The sequence below is a fragment of the Schistocerca americana genome, chromosome 3, assembly GCF_021461395.2.
Source record: "Schistocerca americana isolate TAMUIC-IGC-003095 chromosome 3, iqSchAmer2.1, whole genome shotgun sequence".
Classification (NCBI taxonomy): Eukaryota; Metazoa; Arthropoda; class Insecta; order Orthoptera; family Acrididae; genus Schistocerca; species Schistocerca americana.
The window spans coordinates 326,731,230-326,750,735 of NC_060121.1; the positions used below are offsets into that span (position 1 = coordinate 326,731,230).

General features: G+C 39.7%; 1 protein-coding gene across 1 annotated transcript in view; it reads right to left on the reverse strand.

Moving 5' to 3' along the window:
• Positions 1 to 19,506, reverse strand: part of LOC124606058 (26S proteasome non-ATPase regulatory subunit 2-like) — a 206,139-nt gene that overhangs the window by 92,254 nt on the left and 94,379 nt on the right. The window contains exon 9 of the mRNA XM_047138020.1: positions 9,097 to 9,203. Coding sequence (XP_046993976.1) covers positions 9,097 to 9,203 — 107 coding nt within the window. The remainder of the gene's footprint in view (positions 1 to 9,096; positions 9,204 to 19,506) is intronic.

Genomic DNA, 19,506 nt, shown 5'->3' on the forward strand with positions numbered 1-19,506 from the left:
TGGAGACCAGCATAGGAATTTATTGTGAGCACCTTGTTGGCAAATGTCATGCCATTAATGAGGAATTGCTGCCTGTGTTAGGTGAAGTCTATAGCAGATTGAGAATTTATGGCTTGTACCAGTCAATAAGTTTTACCAAGGTAAAAGTGTTGTCCACTAGCTGCTACTTCATAAATAAAAGAGGCTGTGTTTTAGATTATGTGGGTAAAAAATTTTATTTTAAATTCCAGCCCCCAAAAAAGTTTTGACTGTGTAATCATGAATACATCCAGGGAATTTCTAGTGTTCAAGATAAGGCTCTCCCTTTTGATACGGCTCACATGGGCAAACCACACAGTCTGCAATTACTTAAGGTACTTGATCAACTTCCTGATGTTCATACCAGCAAATTAGGGGTCATGAATAAAGAGTACCAAATTCAGCTTACTCATCAAATTCCTGTCTGTCAAGCTCCCTATGACTTGTCTCTTCCTAAAATGAATGAACTATATAAGATCATGTTTGGTTAATGGGGCAATTAGACTGTCAGGTTCACAATATGTGTCATCTATTTTTCTAGTACCAGAACCCAACAGTGCTGGTTATCAGCTGGTGGTAGATTACAGGGCCCAGAACCAAAAGATGGTATTGGAATTAGTACCCTTGCCTGATCTCCATAACTGTTGGAGCTCAACATTTTACTATTTTCGATCTTAACCAAGCCTATCATCAGATCCGAGTGGGCAAAGAGCCAAAGCTCCTTACTGTATTTTGTGTTTGGCTATAACTGTGTCTCTTTTGGTTTGGCCATGAGGGTGGTTGTTAAGTTTGTTGGCTTCTGTGTTACGTGAAATTAAGTTCAAATGCACCTACAGTTATTTAGATGATGTTGTTATGTAGAGTATAACATTTTCTGATCACCTTGATCATCTTGGGCATGTCCTGCACTGTTTATGGGGAGCCAGCTTAACCCTCAAACCTTCCAAGTTTAATTTGGACCATCATAAGATTTTCTTTTTGGGACACATAGTCTTGGCTGATGGACATGGTGAAACTTTTTTTAGGAAATTCGCCCACAAGTTTGCCTAATTGGGTGCGCCTTAAATCTGTTACATCATGAGGGAAAAATTTCAGTGCACTGACACCCAGCAATTCACTTTTGATGCTTTGAAAATGGCCTTAGGTAGCGCTTCTGTCCAAGCTATTCCTGATTTCAAGTGTGGGTTTATTCTCCAGACTGATAGATGTCATTATAAGATAAACACTATGTTACTCCAAGACTACGACAGTGAATGGAAGCTGGTAGTCTATGCTTTGAGGGCCTTTTCATCTGCCAAAATTAAGTATTCAGTATATGAGCTGCAGGCCTTAGCTGTCTTGTTTGGACTTATTCAAATTCTGTCTCAAGCACAAACAGTTCCAGCTAGAAACTGATAACCAGGCTTTGAACTTGGTATTGGCCAGGTCCTGAAAAACAAGCAGAATTGCCCATTGGGCTGCTAGGATTTCTGCCTTTTGTTTACAAGTTAGGCATATTTGAGTTGCCAACAACCAAATCATGTATGCCCTTAGTTTTATGTTTCAGCGTGAGCCAGAAATAACTGAGATCCTGCAAGTCAGCCAGGAATCCATCTGTGTGTCTACTGCCCTAAGGGAGACACCGTCCATATTCAGTGACTTCAAGCAAAAACAGGGGCAAGATGCTTAGTTAAGCAACATATAATGGCAACTCAAAAAAAGGTCAACAGGTTTCATGGTGCTTTATAAACAAATGTCTTTTGTGTTACTGTATCTGCTATGATGGCAAATAGAAGATTTGTCTTCCTAAAGAGCTAATTCTAGTTGGATTAAATATTTTTGCCAATCCCTGTGTGGGGGGGCATTTGTGGACTAACAAAACCATCATGAAAATAAAGGAGCATCGACCATGGGAGAGTCTGAACTTGGATGTACCAAAATAGTTAGGCAATCTCGGATTGTAGTATACCCAAGTCTAATTCTAGTGTTTGCCAGAGCTTCTTGATTTCAGCTGACTGGAGAAGCCCATGCATACAGTTTTTATTGATTATTTGGTGTCTCTCCTCTGTACTGAAAATGGCAACTGATACACACACACACAAACACACACACACACACACACACACACACACACACACACACACACACACACACACTCATTTCATTTGGCTACTTTTGAGCAAATCTGTGACAGTCAATGTCACTGTCCAGCTTATGGCAAAGATATTTTCTGTTTTTGGTGCATCCAAGATCCTAATAAACAATATGCAACAACGTTTTGCTCCAGGAAATTTAAGAAATTTTGTTCCAGTACTGCGGTTTCTCACATCATGACTACAAACTATTACCTGTAACCATCATTTACAGAATCAGTCCACAGTAAATTGATATCAGACTTTTCATGCCCAGTCTCAGGCATAATAGGATCTTTCCATCTGTACTAGGCAGTGCGTAAAACTCATAGGAAAACACATGTCTGGTTGATGTTTGCGTATCCAGTTAACTCAACTATATCTAATCTATGATCAATAAATGACTTCCTTCCAGAGGAAATTAATCGCAAAGTCACAAAACAGAATTCTGCAAGCTGCAAACAACAACATTCGCCACAAATGCCAGAGGGAGGTTGCGAGGTATAACAAGGGAGGCCCCAATTCACTATAAGTTAGCGATGTAGTTATTTAAAAAAAACTTTTGGGTACAAAGTAAGGCTAGCCAGAAGATTTCAGTCAAGATGCTTCCTTGCATTATTAGTCCACATGATTTCATCAGGATTATATCCCCAATCAGCTTTCCTTTCCAAGACAGAGCCCCTTAGTGTCGGCTTAAGGCTGGTTCGAATAACCAGGATACTGAGCCACACATTCCTTAATTTAGTGGATCCCACTCCTGCTCCCTGTGCCTTTTTAAAGTGGGGGGAGGATTCAGCCATAATCCATTCATATCAATTTCAGGTGCTGTTTGAATATGTTTCTGATTTCATTTCCTTGCGACAACCTTCCTGGCATCTCACTAGGGGCAGCTTGACAGCTTGAAGGGATTTTAACAGCAGGTGCAGCTCTCTGTGGTGTCTTGTCTGGCTGTCTGTTCTGCATGTTATGTGGGCTCACTCACTTAGGATTAAGGCATGGTTGCCACATTGCAGTTGGCTGTTTACCATGAAGAGTGTACCAGTGCCATCTGAAGAATCGTAGCTTCCCTTTGTCTTCACAGATGCAGGTTGCATCTTCTGAGTTGGTCATTTCCCATTTGCAGTGTCTTGGTTGAAGGATGTGGGCCTTCCAGCATTCCTTGTGCCTCAGGGATCTGGCACAGAAATATGAGGTGATAGAGTTATTTTTAAGATAGTTATAAAGGGGGGGGGGGGGGGGTCACATTTTGGCCAAGTATAGTTCCATTATTACCTGATTAAGTACCAATATTGTTTCTTTAAAATCTGTATATGTGCCTTATTTTGAACATTCAGGGCTTCAGACTTTTTAATAGTTTTTAAATTTAAATCACTGATGTGGTGATTCCTTAGAATTGTTTCAGCATTTCATTCTGAATCATCAGATGTTCAAATTCTTTAAAATATTTGTATGTTCAACTGTCTGTTTTCTTCTGTGGGAAAGCAACCACATGCATATCTGCTATATAATTCTAATGTGTATCCCTTGAATGTTTTAGAATCTGAGCTGAATAAAGCGACAGTTTGATGAATAGTTTGAGTTCATGTTGGTAGCCCCATCTTGGTAAATGCACTAAATTTCAGATCCCTTTTAACTATGCTGTGAATCTGTTAATCAAAGCATTTGTTTTTACTTTGTGGTGATTTGAGTATTTTAAATTTTTCTTGTACCAGTACCTTGATACTGTTTGTTGTGTTGGTGAATTTAAAAGATTATTTGAATAAAAAACCTAAAATATTTTTCTATAAATTTCAACAGCAGTTTTTCTAATACTTGTATTAAAAGCTCCTTGCAATTGTCTTTCAAAACTGTAACCAAATGCCTCTGATTTTGACTCTTTAGTAGATGGTCTTTTTAATGTATATTTTCTTAAATGTTTCTGGTGTTAAAGTATCACACAAAAGATTTTTTTTCCAAGCTGCTGCTAATAATTTTGAGTGCCTCTGGGGAACAGTTGAGAAATCATATACACCAAAAATTAAAGTAAAATAATAATAATAATAATAATAATAATAATAAAGAGTGTGAAATGTCTGAGTCTTGTACGCCCAGCTACCATTCCCAGACCTACGCTTCCACCATTTCAATGGTAACAGGGCACAGTTCTGAGAGTGTGTGGTGTTGTTATAAATAAATGAAAATTTTTGTCTGTAAGTTGTCAGGTGTCACCCAAAACAGTCAATCCCATTTAAAAGTAAATGAGTAACAACCATGTTTAGTGTGCTCTTGTTGTTTGACTTGTGGAATAACTGCAACACTTCACTGTCCGCCACTCCAACCATACTGTCTCTCCCCCTCCCCGCCCCAGCCTCCTCCTTACCCCCGCCCAGTCGCCATTCCCACCATGCACTGGTGCTGCTGTTCGCAGTGTGGTTTCAGCTCTCTGAGACTGCAGACATGTGTGCAAGTTGCGTTTACGTGAATGTGTGTGTGTGTGTGTGTGTGTGTGTGTGTGTGTGTGTGTGTGTGTGTACGTGTGTCTACTGCTGACAAAGGCCTTAATGGCTGAAAGCTTTAATTGTGTGTACCTTTTTGTTGTGCCTATCGCAACTCAGCATGTCCGCTATATGCTGAGTAGCAACTTTCCTTTCTGGTATTGTTACATTCCATCCTGAATTTTCCATTGTTTGAATTATTTAACTTCTGGACATGAGAATATGTGCAACAGAACAAATGAAATTTGTGGACGTTAATTCTTAATTGCTTTTAAGTGACTTCAGTAGATAAAATTAATGAACACTCTTTCTGAACTGTACTGGGTTTGTCAAGAGGGTATATCTTCATCAAAATTGGTTGTTGTTGGATATGGTGAATCTAATTAGGGACTGTTGTCAATGAACTGTTGCAGTGTAATTAAATCCAATGAATTACTAAAGGACTGTGCTGAGTGTGAACAGTGATAATTCCATGTACATGTGAGCCATTTATATTGTGCCACAACTGAATACTTTGCCACTGTAATTGTCCATTCTGGGCTGAAGATTTGTGCTAAATTGTTTTTTACAGCCTAAAAACTTGTTATGGTAATTAATAACTGATCTTTTAAGGCAATAAAATGTACATGTTCATGTCATCTAAAATATGTTGTCATGTGCAGCAATGAACAGACAAAATCCCACATGCAATTAGATTTTCATCATTACAGTCCTTTTATACTGTGCAGGAGATTCTCCAAATAGTTTAGAATCTTTTATTCTATTGTGTGATTCATTTGTATACTACCACAAATCTTACATCTCTGGGATTTTAATATCCTTTTCTTATTAAACTGCAGAATTCACAGTCTTGCTCACCTTTCTTTTGTTTGCTGGTATAGCAAGTTTTGGCAGTATGGCCATTGTAAAATCTATGAGAAGATGTACAATGATCTCATTTAATCTTTTCCAAATATTCAAAAACATTTTTATCAGCATTTTGTGAATTAATAGTCTTTGTCAATGAACAAGTGGTTTTGGTTCACAGGATCTCATGAAACCTGAACCACTTCAGCTACAATCAAGATTACTACCAATATAACAACGGAAAATACAGGATAGAATAGTGACAATGTTATGAAAATGATAGATTGCAGACAGGCAAACTGCTAAAGAAGTAAGCTTTTGGCCAAAAAGCCTTCTCCTGGATTAGACAAAAAAACACACACACACATTTACACAGTTCTAACTCTCGCACAAGTGACGACTGTCTCCTGCAGCCGGGTCTTTTGTTGTGTTTGATTGTGACTCAGTAGTTCCACTATATTGTGAGATGCCATCTATCCTTTAAATAATATTGTCAAAAATGCAAATATAGGAAATTTGAGATGTTTTATCATGTGTGGATGTTTCTACTAGGACTTTACAACTTTAATGTGATGAACCACGTATCAATTTCTGGTGTTACACTATGTGATCGAAAGTATCTGGACACCCCCAAAAACAAATGTTTTTCATATTAGGTGCACTGTGCTGCCACCTACTACCAGGTACTCCATATCAGTGACCTCAGTAGTCATTAGACATCGTGAGAGAGCAGAAGGGGGTGCTCCGCATAACTCACGGACTTCGAACGTGATCAGGTGATTGGGTGTCACTTGTGTCATATGTCTGTATGCAAGATTTCCACAAACCTAAACATCCCTAGGTCCACTGTTTCTGATGTGATAGTGAAATGGAAGTGTGAGTGGACACATACAACACAAAAACCTACAGGCCAGCCCCGTCTGTTGACTGACAGAGACCGCCGACAGTTGAAGAGGGTCGTTATGTGTAATTGACAGACATCTATCCACACCATCATATGGGAATTCCAAAATGCATCAGGATCCACTGCAAGTACTATGACTGTTGGGCGGGATGTGAGAAAACTTGTATTTCATGGTCGAGCAGCTACTCATAAGCCATATATCACACCGGTAAATGCTAAACAATGGCTTACTTGGTGTAAGGAATGTAAACATTGGACGATCGAACAGTGGAAAAATGTAGTGTGGAGTGACAAATCACTGTACAATATGTGGCGATCTGATGGCAGGGTGTGGGTATGGTGAATGCCCAGTAAACATCATCTACCAGCGTGTGTAGTGCCAACAGTAAAATTCGGAGGTGGTGGTGTTATGGTTCATCGTGTTTTTCATGGAGGGGGGCCTACAGCCCTCGTTTTGCATGGCACTATCAGAGCACAGGCCTACATTGATGTTTTAAGCACATTCTTGCTTCTCACTGTTGAAGAGCAATTCGCAGATGGCGATTGCATCCTTCATCTTGATTGAGCACCTGTTCATAATGCATGGCCTATGGCAGAGTGGTTACGTGACAATAACATCCCTGTAATGGACTGACCTACACAGAGTCCTGACCTGTATCCTATAAAACACCTTTGGGATGTTTTGGAACACCGACTTCGTACCAGGCCCCACCAACCAACATCGATACCTCTCCTCAGTGCAGCACTCTGTGAAGAATGGGCTGCCATTCCCCAAGAAACTTTCCAGGATCTGACTGAACATATGCTTGCAAGAATGGAAGTTATCATCAAGGCTAAGGGTGGGCCAACACCATAGTGAATTCCAGTATTACCGATGAAGGGCGCCACAAACTTGTAAGTCATTTTCAGCCAGGCGTCTGGATACTTTTGATCTCAACGCATATTTCTTAACAGATATATCAAGTTCTGAAACATGTAATGGTTCAATGCTAAACTACAGCACTTAAGTCATTCCTGATATACTTTCAGTTGTACAGAGGTGGCTACTTTCAAAACACACTGCTATCAAAAATTCTCACTCTGTGTCTTGTTAGGAAGTACTACCGTCTGTGACAATTGTATAAAAGTTTTCATACCATATGTTGTAGACATCCTTCCTGCAGTCCACATTTATGAATGGCTATTTAGAATGTCACAACAAATCTTCATGACATCTTTGTCTGCCAGCTGATGACAAACTGCCTGGGGCAACATTTTGTTAATAATACACCAAAACTGACATTGTTTGTATCTCTTGAGCTTTGCAAACCACATGCATTTGTTTTGTGTGTTCTGAGGATAAATATCTTTAAGCCAAATATATTTACAATGGTGCAAGAACTAAAAGAAGTGTCTTGTAATGAGATTTATGATAAAACATTAAAAAATTAGTGGGATAAAGACAATGTTGGGTACATAATTTTCAGTGCAAGTCAACTTCCACTTGTGAAGCAAAGTGAATACGTTCAGATTTGTGGTACCATGAATTAATCATAATCTTTAAAACGCATTTGTAAAATTTCAAAATTTAAGGTCTTGATGACTCAAGCAAGAGCAAAGTTTAGGATGCTTTATTTTTTGAGAGAGAGCAAGCAGTGAGTTAACATAACTTGTATTACTGGGAAACTTTCGTCAAGATGGCACACAACACACTACTTTGGGGAAATGCAGGATTTCCTTAACGACTAATTTTCAAATCAGTGGGCTGGTTGAGCTGGAGCCATTGTACAACTTTCTCATTTGATGGATGCAACACTTCACCTCTGATGACTTATCAAAGATAGCATTTTTACACAAACTCTGCAGACTATATTTGAAAAGCTTGGGACAAGTAACTACAACAAACTTCAAGACAGTGAAGTCACTATGCTGTATGTGGTATGGCAGAAACTGGATGTAGCTGGGACATATATTCAATTACCAATGGAACACTAAATGAATCTTAAAAACTACAAGGTGCAATCTTCATGTACAGTATTAGCAAAGGAATTACATGAGAACCATTCTGTGATCATTTTATGTCCAACTGCAAACTTTTCAAGTGTCATTGTTCACTCTGAATGCACTTTCCTAAAACTAGGCGAATAATATTGTATTTTATTGAGTGAATAGATTACAATTATATGTTCATGGTTCTGTGAGAAGTAATGTATCATTATTTAATTGTTAGCAAAATAGTACACAAGAAAAATATATGCATCTAAATCAGACATTTTAAAAAGATTTTAATTGAAATGTTATATAACAACAGGACATATGGATGTTTAGGTCATGTTTAGTATTAAAGATGTCATCACAAAATAATTGAATATCAGTAATACAAAATTTTTGCTCTTTGCCAAGTACACAACAACAGCAGTTAATGGTGAAGTAATTTGTAATGGTATACTTAATCATTTACAAGTATCTTTTAGTACTTTCTGTAAGTGAGAGATTAGTGTCTATAGATCACAGAGGGTTTCAGTTTTTGCTATTTGTGTTTATTATTTTTATAAAAACAGGTGATAGCTTTTTAATACAGGCTTTGAATACATAAATAACAAAGCTGACAACTCGCAAAAAGGAATGTTATCGCTATCGCAGATCTAATATAATGGGTCTTTTAGATGTGAAGGAAGTTTTCCAACACTGAATGAAATTGTTATTATCTTTAAATTAATTACAAAGACTTACAACATGAAGTCCTTATATATTTAAAACTCACCTTTATGAAATCTTCACTTGTATATAGATATCTATCTATTGGTGAAAGACCTCCTTCTACATCCCACAAGTAAATGAGTCCCAGTGATGCAGTTGCTGACAACATTCCTGAAAGAACATTAACACACAATTTATTGACACTGAATCCACAGGAATTACAGTACAAATGACTTGCTGCAGACATGGAAATGATATTACTGTTTCTCTCCTGTGAAATTCTAAAGCAGTGTTGGGAAAAGAACATTTTACTGAATACAAGTAATTTTACAATATTCATTCTAAGACAACTTAAAAATCAGTCACATCATTTCTAGAAATTTTTGCAATAATCTGACACCAGAAAAAATTTCAAAAAATGAAATTTTTATTTCTGTGGGAAAGTGATTTCATCGTGCCTTACAAGCAATGTAATTTGTGTATGAGAATTTAATGTTGTTATATCTCCCCATAGTGCTACCTATTAAGTAATCATTTTATTATGAAGATTCCTAAAACTAAAAAATATATACCATTCTGGATTGGTTTTTTTCTTTTGTGGAGACTTAGCTCTCTAGAAATGCTCCATTAAGTCCATTGTTCCAACCTACCTTGCCAGATATCACATGGTGTGGGGAAAACAGCAGCAGCAAGGACATCCCCTTGTCCCCCCAGCTCACACAGAAAGAAAAAAAAAGTATCGTTTAGTCAGGTGCTTTTCTTTCAAGACAATGATTTAAAAATTGGTATTAGGCAGGTTTTTAACAGGGTTGGAACTGGGAAATTTTTATGGCTGCTTACAAGTTGTCATTTGTCTTCCAAAATATTAAAAATACTCCATACCCCCCCCCCCCCCAGGTCTAGGTAGACGCCCCCCACCCCGTCTAGGTAGACACCCCCCCCCCCCCCCAGGTCTTGACATCCCCCCCCCCTTACAAACTATCGTATGGGTGCCCTTGAGCAGCCGTACAACATAATGGGTGGATCTACTATCAAAGTTCGATTTGTATACTACATTGGAATGTGCACTGAAATGAGCTGTCTTGACAGGCAAACATCTGAGTTGGAGCCCCTGCCCAATCCACAACTTTTACCTGCCAAGAACATTAATTTTATTCAAAACTTCCATCCTGCCAAATACAACTACGTACTGTGTATATTGCAACTACTTTGATGGAATGGAATGTGTAGTTCCTTTTTCTGTTTATATTACCTTACATACTGTCATCAGTATCTTCATTTACTCAAAGAATGAATTACAGTGGAAACAAATAACACCATGTATTTTCATTTTTGATAGTGATTTTATTATTTAATATCTATTTCTGTATACAAGAAGTAAGGGATGCCATTAGAATTTCAGACATTAAAATACTTTGAATCTTGGTGGCTATATTGGCAGTCCACTTGATATAATTACTGCCTTGTCACAGTGGTAATATCGGTTCCCGTCAGATCCCTGAAGTTAAGCACTGTCGGGCTAGGCTAGTACTTGGATGGGTGACCATCCGGTATGCTGAGCACTGTTGGCAAGCAGGGTGCACTCAGCCCTTGTGAGGCAAACTGAGGAGCTACTTGATTGAGAAGTATTGGCTCTGGTCTCGTAAACTGACATATGACTGGGAGAGTGATGTGCTGACCACATGCCCATCCATATTCACATACTGTGACTCCTGTGGGCTGAGGATGACACGGCAGCTGGTTGGTACCATTGGGCCTTCATTGTTTGTTTGGGCAGAGTTTTAGTTATTTTAATAGATGTAATTGCATATATCTGGCAGGATTACTAGGCACAGTGTGGAATGATAATTCCCCCAGCATCAGGCCACATGACAAAACACTCTTGGCAGTTTCAACGACTACCAAGAAACACCAATGTCTCACAGCCAATGTTCCCAGCAAGCTTTCTTGTGTGCCTTTTAACCATGACCATGACCATGGTTTTCTCCTAGACTGTGATTTGCACTTCTTACTACCAGTGTTTCACAAGGGCTCAGACTTGCCTGTCTGTCTAATGTAGGACTGTTCAGCTGACCATAGTGTTGTCACTGAACAATGACATATAGGTGCACTGACATCCAGACCTCCAGATGTCAGGCAGCCAGCTCAGTATCAAACACTGTATATCGACAGAGTATCAACCAAAACTCTAGTACAGTTTCTGCTATGTGCTGTCGTCCACGAGACCAAGCATAAATACTATGTAATATGTAATGCCTAATCTAAGTAGCACAGGAAAAGCATAATTGTGAGTGTCTGACATATGGAGTTCCCATGGGGAATTTGGTAGAGCATTCATTTGTGTTACCAAGGGTCACAGGTTCGAGCCCCAGGTGATGCCATTTTTTGTACTGTAGTATGTGTGGTACTGTTATATGGGAAAATATGTTCCTGACCTGTAAAAGGCCTGTTCAGGCTATATAGCACAGTTCTATTGGCAGTCCAGTTTCACTTCACCTCTTTGAAAGTAGCAAACCTATGGAGTACATTTATATTTTGACAGAATAAAAATAAACAATCACATCACGTGTGAAAGTATTAATATTAAAAATAAGAGCTACTATTATTATTATTATTATTATTATTACTACTACTACTACTATTAATACTTCCACATGTGTGATGCAACTATATCTTTATTCTTCTGTCCTGATTGTTTATCTTTTATCTATGAAACTTCAAATGTAATAGGTTTGCTACTTTCAAATAAATGAAGAGAAAGCAGACTGCCACTGCTATAAATTCCGAACAGTCCTTTTACACATCCCATGTAACAGTTTGATACAAACTACAGTACAAAAACTGGCATGACCAGTGCTCGAACCCAGAACCCTTGGTATGACAAACTATGATTTATCGACTTCCCCATGGGAGCTCTACATGAAAGATACACACAGTTAAGCTTTTCCTGTGCTCTGTGAGTCAGGTGTTACTTGTTACTTGCCGTTTACACACATCCTCCTGGACAGCACATAGTACAAACTATATCGGAATTTTGGTTGATATTCTATCGATATAAATCTCTGATGCAGATCTGACTGTCTCACATCAGGAGGTTTAGGTGTGAGAGCATGGTTCATATCCAAGTGCTTTCTAGTTGAACCTGAAAATAGTGCTCTCCAGCACTGATGTGCAAGCTATTCAACAAACTTCCACAATACAGTACTAAACACAATGTATTCAGGTACAGAAGCCTTTGGTTTTGTGTAATTCCAAAAGAGTCATAAACTGTTACTTTCTATCATTTAATTGTGACTAATTTGTGCTTCGTAAAATCTGTGTTGTTTAAACACCAGACATACAACAATTTACATTTTTAGCATTTATGAATGCTGCAGCTGTATTCAAATGGTTGTTAGTCATAAACTTCAGAAGGAAAAAAGGATTATATATCTGTCTATTAATATGTCTAATTGTTTAATCAGTACTGTAGGAGGCTGATTATTGCACACCATGTATAACCCTTACTGAATGATTTTATGTCATTACTGTATTAAGGCTAAGAGTAAGTTTGGCTAGAAATGCTGTTCTGCTTGCTATTAATGCACACACAGTAGCAACCGCAGGGAATAATCTTTCTGCCTTTTTCCCTACAATATCAGTAACTGCACACAAAGCAAAAATTGTTTAACTTTAGTGGTAAGAAACCTGTAATATCTGATTTCCATTTCAAGTTCTTCTTAATATGCACACCAGAAACTCTGAAGAAACTGTTTTACATGTTGCTTTTCCCTATGATGTATAGCTACTGCCAAAAGTTATATAAGCCTTTTATAAAAATGTATGAACTCCCCCCCCCCCCCCTTTCCCGCCCTGCCTCTCAATAAGCTCAAACAGAAAAATCCAATTATTTTATTCAAAGATTCATTTATGTTGTTTCCTTATGATGGTGCATATTTGGTGGATCTTATAATGTTTGTGCTATGCAGTAATAATTGTATATATACAGTGAATGGTGTCCAAAACACAACTCTAGCAGTGTCCACGCTGTGGTAGCTACCTGGTGAAAATCTCTTCAATGGAAGACTGTGCCATTTTAATATTGTCTGAACTGTTGTTTATGGCTAGTACAGATCTCACATACTTCAGTTTTGTAGAGATAAATGGGTAGCCACATAGTACACTTGGTTGATGTCATACAATAGCTGCTCTCCAAGTGCAGTAATCTAATATTGGCTTTGATCAATCACAAAAGTCTTCATGCGACAAATTAGCAGTCAACACAGTCACTTAATAAATCACTCAATATGCTGTACTTCTGAGCAAAATGAACAAATCACAATGAACATAATGTGCACAATAAGACATTGTACTCATTAAAAAATACTGCCATTATGAGTCATCGTTAGAGACGGACACAGTCATTGATATCACATATAAGTTCACATTAAAAGTAGTTACCAAAGACTTTCCCTGAATTATGGAGTAATAAGTAGGACTCAAAACATGTCATGAATGTGGCACACATTTTTGGTTTAACTTATCCACCAGACCAACTGTGACACATTTTCCATATAGGCAGACATTGGAATTACTCCATTACAGACTCATCTCAGACTCACTCTTTTGTGACAGGGTTGGGTCTTATAATGAGAGGCATAAGAATAAACTTATTTTGAAATCTACATAATGTTTTAAGAAATGCTGGGTTGAATTTTACTGTTTTTGATTAACTACAAGAACCAATAGAATTTTGGATTACAGAAAATGTTACTAGTTACAAATTTAGAAAAAATATGTGGCTACATTTTTTCTACTGCAAGGTGAATCCATGAGTATAAGTCATGTTGAAAATTATATTACCTTACATGAAACTGTTAATTAATGAAGTAATTTATTACTAAAGTTGTGGCTGCCCAATAAGAATTCTTTGTGTAATTACTTCTGTTACGTACAATTATTCAGAAAGGTTCAGGCAACAAAAGTATGTAGTCAAAGTCCAGAATCTCACAGTAGTTATGACAGAATTTGCAATGGAAAGTGACAGCCTCTCTGAACTTCAAATTCAATTAACATGGAAGATAATTAATTTCAGGAAAAATAAAAATCTATACTGTGAAGTTGGAATATTGCACTATGAATGGTAAGGGTCCTTATATCAAAATAATTATGTCCCCAAACTCACCCCAAATCTTCAGAGTCATACTGCACGAAAATTTTCAGTTTATGATATTTTTCAGTTACCATATTCTCTAGGCAAACTAGTTATACCACTGGATGCAGAATGATTGAAAGAAGGCTTATTTAATGATTTGCAGTTTTTATGTCACTGTCACATACTATGTCCATGTCTTTGCAGAGATATATGAAATTTGGGAATAAAATAATAATTATGAGGGAAGAAAACATAGTATATGGGTGAGGGTGCCCAGCTTTCTTTGTCTCAAGATGCTCAAACTGCAACTGTTGTTGTTGTGGTCTTCAGTCCAAAGACTGGTTTGATACAGCTCTCCACACTATCCTATCCTGTGCATCTCATCTACGAGTAACTATGGCATGCAAGCTACATCATTCTGAAACTGCTTTCTGTATTCATCTCTTGGCCTCCCTCTTCAGCCTTTTGGGTTGGGTGAGGCATGTCATCGACAATTCCTGTCTCTCTGTATCTCCTCCATGTTCGAATAACATCAGTTTGGTTCACTCTGAGACACCTGGACACTTCCCTGTTGAGAGCCCTCCCTGGCACAAAGTACCTAAGTCTAGGTTAAAATAATTTTTGGGCCTATGTATGACAGTATTTCAAGATCTCTCAGTATTGCTGGTTTTTCTAGTGATTTACTGATTAGTCTACTGATCACCGAGTGAAAGTGTGCATGCTTTTGTGATTTTATATGACAGGATTTGGCATTTATAATATTATCTAAAAAGTGGCAGATTTTCTGTAAATGTCAAGTGTGTGGTGTCCCCCCCCCCCTGCCCTCCCCACCCCTCATCCTTCCACAGGTCTAGGTGGTTTACTGAACTGCCTGTTTCTACACTCCTGGAAATGGAAAAAAGAACACATTGACACCGGTGTGTCAGACCCACCATACTTGCTCCGGACACTGCGAGAGGGCTCTACAAGCAATGATCACACGCACGGCACAGCGGACACACCAGGAACCGCGGTGTTGGCCGTCGAATGGCGCTAGCTGCGCAGCATTTGTGCACCGCCGCCGTCAGTGTCAGCCAGTTTGCCGTGGCATACGGAGCTCCATCGCAGTCTTTAACACTGGTAGCATGCCGCGACAGCGTGGACGTGAACCGTATGTGCAGTTGACGGACTTTGAGCGAGGGCGTATAGTGGGCATGCGGGAGGCCGGGTGGATGTACCGCCGAATTGCTCAACACGTGGGGCGTGAGGTCTCCACAGTACATCGATGTTGTCGCCAGTGGTCGGCAGAAGGTGCACGTGCCCGTCGACCTGGGACCAGACCGCAGCGACGCACGGATGCACGCCAAGACCGTAGGATCCTATGCAGTGCCGTAGGGGACCGCACCGCCATTTCCCAGCAAATTAGGGACACTGTTGCTCCTGGGGTATTGGCGAGGACCATTCACAACTGTCTCCATGAAGCTGGGCTACGGTCCCGCACACTGTTAGGCCGTCTTCCGCTCACGCCCCAACATCGTGCAGCCCACCTCCAGTGGTGTCGCGACAGGCGTGAATGGAGGGACGAATGGAGACGTGTCGTCTTCAGCGATGAGAGTCGCTTCTGCCTTGGTGCCAATGATGGTCGTATGCGTGTTTGGCGCCGTGCAGGTGAGCGCCACAATCAGGACTGCATACGATCGAGGCACACAGGGCCAACACCCGGCATCATGGTGTGCGGAGCGATCTCCTACACTGGCCGTACACCACTGGTGATCGTCGAGGGGACACTGAATAGTGCACGGTACATCCAAACCGTCATCGAACCCATTGTTCTACCATTCCTAGACCGGCAAGGGAACTTGCTGTTCCAACAGGACAATGCACGTCCGCACGTATCCCGTGCCACCCAATGTGCTCTAGAAGGTGTAAGTCAACTACCCTGGCCAGCAAGATCTCCAGATCTGTCCCCCATTGAGCATGTTTGGGACTGGATGAAGCGTCGTCTCACGCGGTCTGCACGTCCAGCACGAACGCTGGTCCAACTGAGGCGCCAGGTGGAAATGGCATGGCAAGCCATTCCACAGGACTACATCCAGCATCTCTACGATCGTCTCCATGGGAGAATAGCAGCCTGCATTGCTGCGAAAGGTGGATATACACTGTACTAGTGCCGACATTGTGCATGCTCTGTTGCCTGTGTCTATGTGCCTGTGGTTCTGTCAGTGTGATGATGTGATGTATCTGACCCCAGGAATGTGTCAATAAAGTTTCCCCTTCCTGGGACAATGAATTCACGGTGTTCTTATTTCAATTTCCAGGAGTGTATTTCCATGGTAAATTTGATTTTGGGATGTACCTTGTCAAGTGCTTGGTGGGTTTCTTGGATGTCTGTAATATTTCAATCAGTTAGCATTCTGGTATCATCCGCTTATCTACAACAGTAAATGATTTTACTGAGTACTGGTAGTTAAGTGTGGAAAATTTTTTCTTCCACTGTGTTGGGAAAAATATTAGTTATTGCACCAGCTACATTGTTTCCCATAGCTACTCCAGCTGATTGCACAAATATTTTGTCACTGAATTTGAGATATGGTAATTTTTAGGTATTTAATTTCATGGCTTCCTTTGGAGATGTTTTCCTCTATTGTAAGATACTGTATTTTATGGTCTCTGTGGTTTTTGTATTGGCATATTGGTATACAAGTTTGTAATATTAAAAGAAACAAATCTGCCATTAGCTATAATTCGCATATTTTTTATAGCTTTTGCCAGGCTACATATGTTTTTTGTTGTGTATGTTTTGTTGAAAGTATGTGACTTTGTTAGTAATTTGTTTATTTTTGTACTTATTAGATATGTTGGACAATTGATACAGTTCACTACAGGTAAGATGGAGTTAAAAGTTCATGTTCTTTGGGTTGAGCATGTAGTATTGGTGTGCATGGGCTAATTAAAACATATGTTTTCTTTCCATTGTGTGTCACTACTGCATTAGATTTTTCATACTTTTCTTTATTTGTGCTCACAGCAAAATCCACTCAGTGAAATACTGCACAACACTACCATTGCTTAGCTAACTATACTTTGTAAACATATAGCATCGGAGTATAGCATCGGAGTAAACAAACTGTCACATAAGTGACAAAACATATTTCATATGTTCATAACTACTACATGTCACATCATCTCTATGAATTAGAGAATAACAATTTGCTACAGATGGAATATGGATGTCGTATCAAACTACATGTAAATACCAATAGCTTTTTGGAGCTAGGGGGATATTTCCTTTTCAAAATGTTGTATTATGACATGTACTATGCTCCAGACCCAATTTGGGGAATGAGATTGGGGGGGGATTGCAGAATTGCACATGGAAGTGTTACACCATGAACACCTTGACCAAAAGATAAATAAACCTCCAGTAGTCAAACGTGTAGAGCTGGATGAAAAAACGAAAAGACTCAAAGAAGGAATGGAGTATATGTATAAGCTACACAGAGAAACCAGTCTTGATTTATATAAAGAGGATTATAAAAAATATAAATGTGAGTATCGCAAGGAAGTAAGGAGAAGGAAAGTAGAACATATTAGCAAACAGATCAGAAATTCTGATTGTGTCTCAAAGTCGTGCTGGGCAGTAGTTAATGATATGAGGAACACTGATTCAAAAACTAAAATTAATAATACAGAGTTATAATAGAGGGAAACATTCCATGTGGGAAAAATACAGGGTGTTTCAAAAATGACCGGTATATTTGAAACGGCAATAAAAACTAAACGAGCAGCGATAGAAATACACCATTTGTTACAATATGCTTGGGACAACAGTACATTTTCAGGCAGACAAACTTTCGAAATTACAGTAGTTACAATTTTCAACAACAGATGGCGCTGCGGTCTGGGAAACTCTATAGTACGATATTTTCCATATATCCACCATGCGTAGCAATAATATGGCGTAGTCTCTGAATGAAATTACCTGAAACCTTTGACAACGTGTCTGGCGGAATGGCTTCACATGCAGATGAGATGTACTGCTTCAGCTGTTCAATTGTTTCTGGATTCTGGTGGTACACCTGGTCTTTCAAGTGTCCCCACAGAAAGAAGTCACAGGGCGAATAGGGAGGCCAATCCATGCCGCCTCCTGTATGTTTCGGATAGCCCAAAGCAATCACACGATCATCGAAATATTCATCCAGGAAATTGAAGACGTCGGCCATGCGATGTGGCCGGGCACCATCTTGCATAAACCATGAGGTGTTTGCAGTGTCGTCTAAGGCAGTTTGTACCGCCACAAATTCACGAAGAATGTCCAGATAGCGTGATGCAGTAATCGTTTCGGATCTGAAAAATGGGCCAATGATTCCTTTGGAAGAAATGGCGGCCCAGACCAGTACTTTTTGAGGATGCAGGGACGATGGGACTGCAACATGGGGCTTTTCGGTTCCCCATATGTGCCAGTTCTGTTTATTGACGAAGCCGTCCACGTAAAAATAAGCTTCATCAGTAAACCAAATGCTGCCCACATGCATATCGCCGTCATCAATCCTGTGCACTATATCGTTAGCGAATGTCTCTCGTGCAGCAATGGTAGCGGCGCTGCGGGGTTGCCGCGTTTGAATTTTGTATGGATAGAGGTGTAAACTCTGGCGCATGAGACGATACGTGGACGTTGGCGTCATTTGGACCGCAGCTGCAACACGGCGAACGGAAACCCGAGGTCGCTGTTGGATCACCTGCTGCACTAGCTGCGCGTTGCCCTCTGTGGTTGCCGTACGCGGTCGCCCTACCTTTCCAGCACGTTCATCCGTCACGTTCCCAGTCCATTGAAATTTTTCAAACAGATCCTTTATTGTATCGCTTTTCGGTCCTTTGGTTACATTAAACCTCCGTTGAAAACTTCGTCTTGTTGCAACAACACTGTGTTCTAGGCGGTGGAATTCCAACACCAGAAAAATCCTCTGTTCTAAGGAATAAACCATGTTGTCTACAGCACACTTGCACGTTGTGAACAGCACACGCTTACAGCAGAAAGACGACGTACAGAATGGCGCACCCACAGACTGCGTTGTCTACTATATCTTTCACATCACTTGCAGCGCCATCTGTTGTTGATAACTACCGTAATTTCGAAAGTTTGTCTGCCTGAAAATGTACTGTTGTCCCAAGCATATTGCAACAAACGGTGTATTTCTATCGCTGCTCGTTTAGTTTTTATTGCCGTTTCAAATATACCGGTCATTTTTGAAACACCCTGTATATCTAAAAAAAAAAGATGATGTGACTTACCAAACGAAAGCGCTGGCACGTCGATAGACACACAAACAAACACACACACACACACACACACACACACAC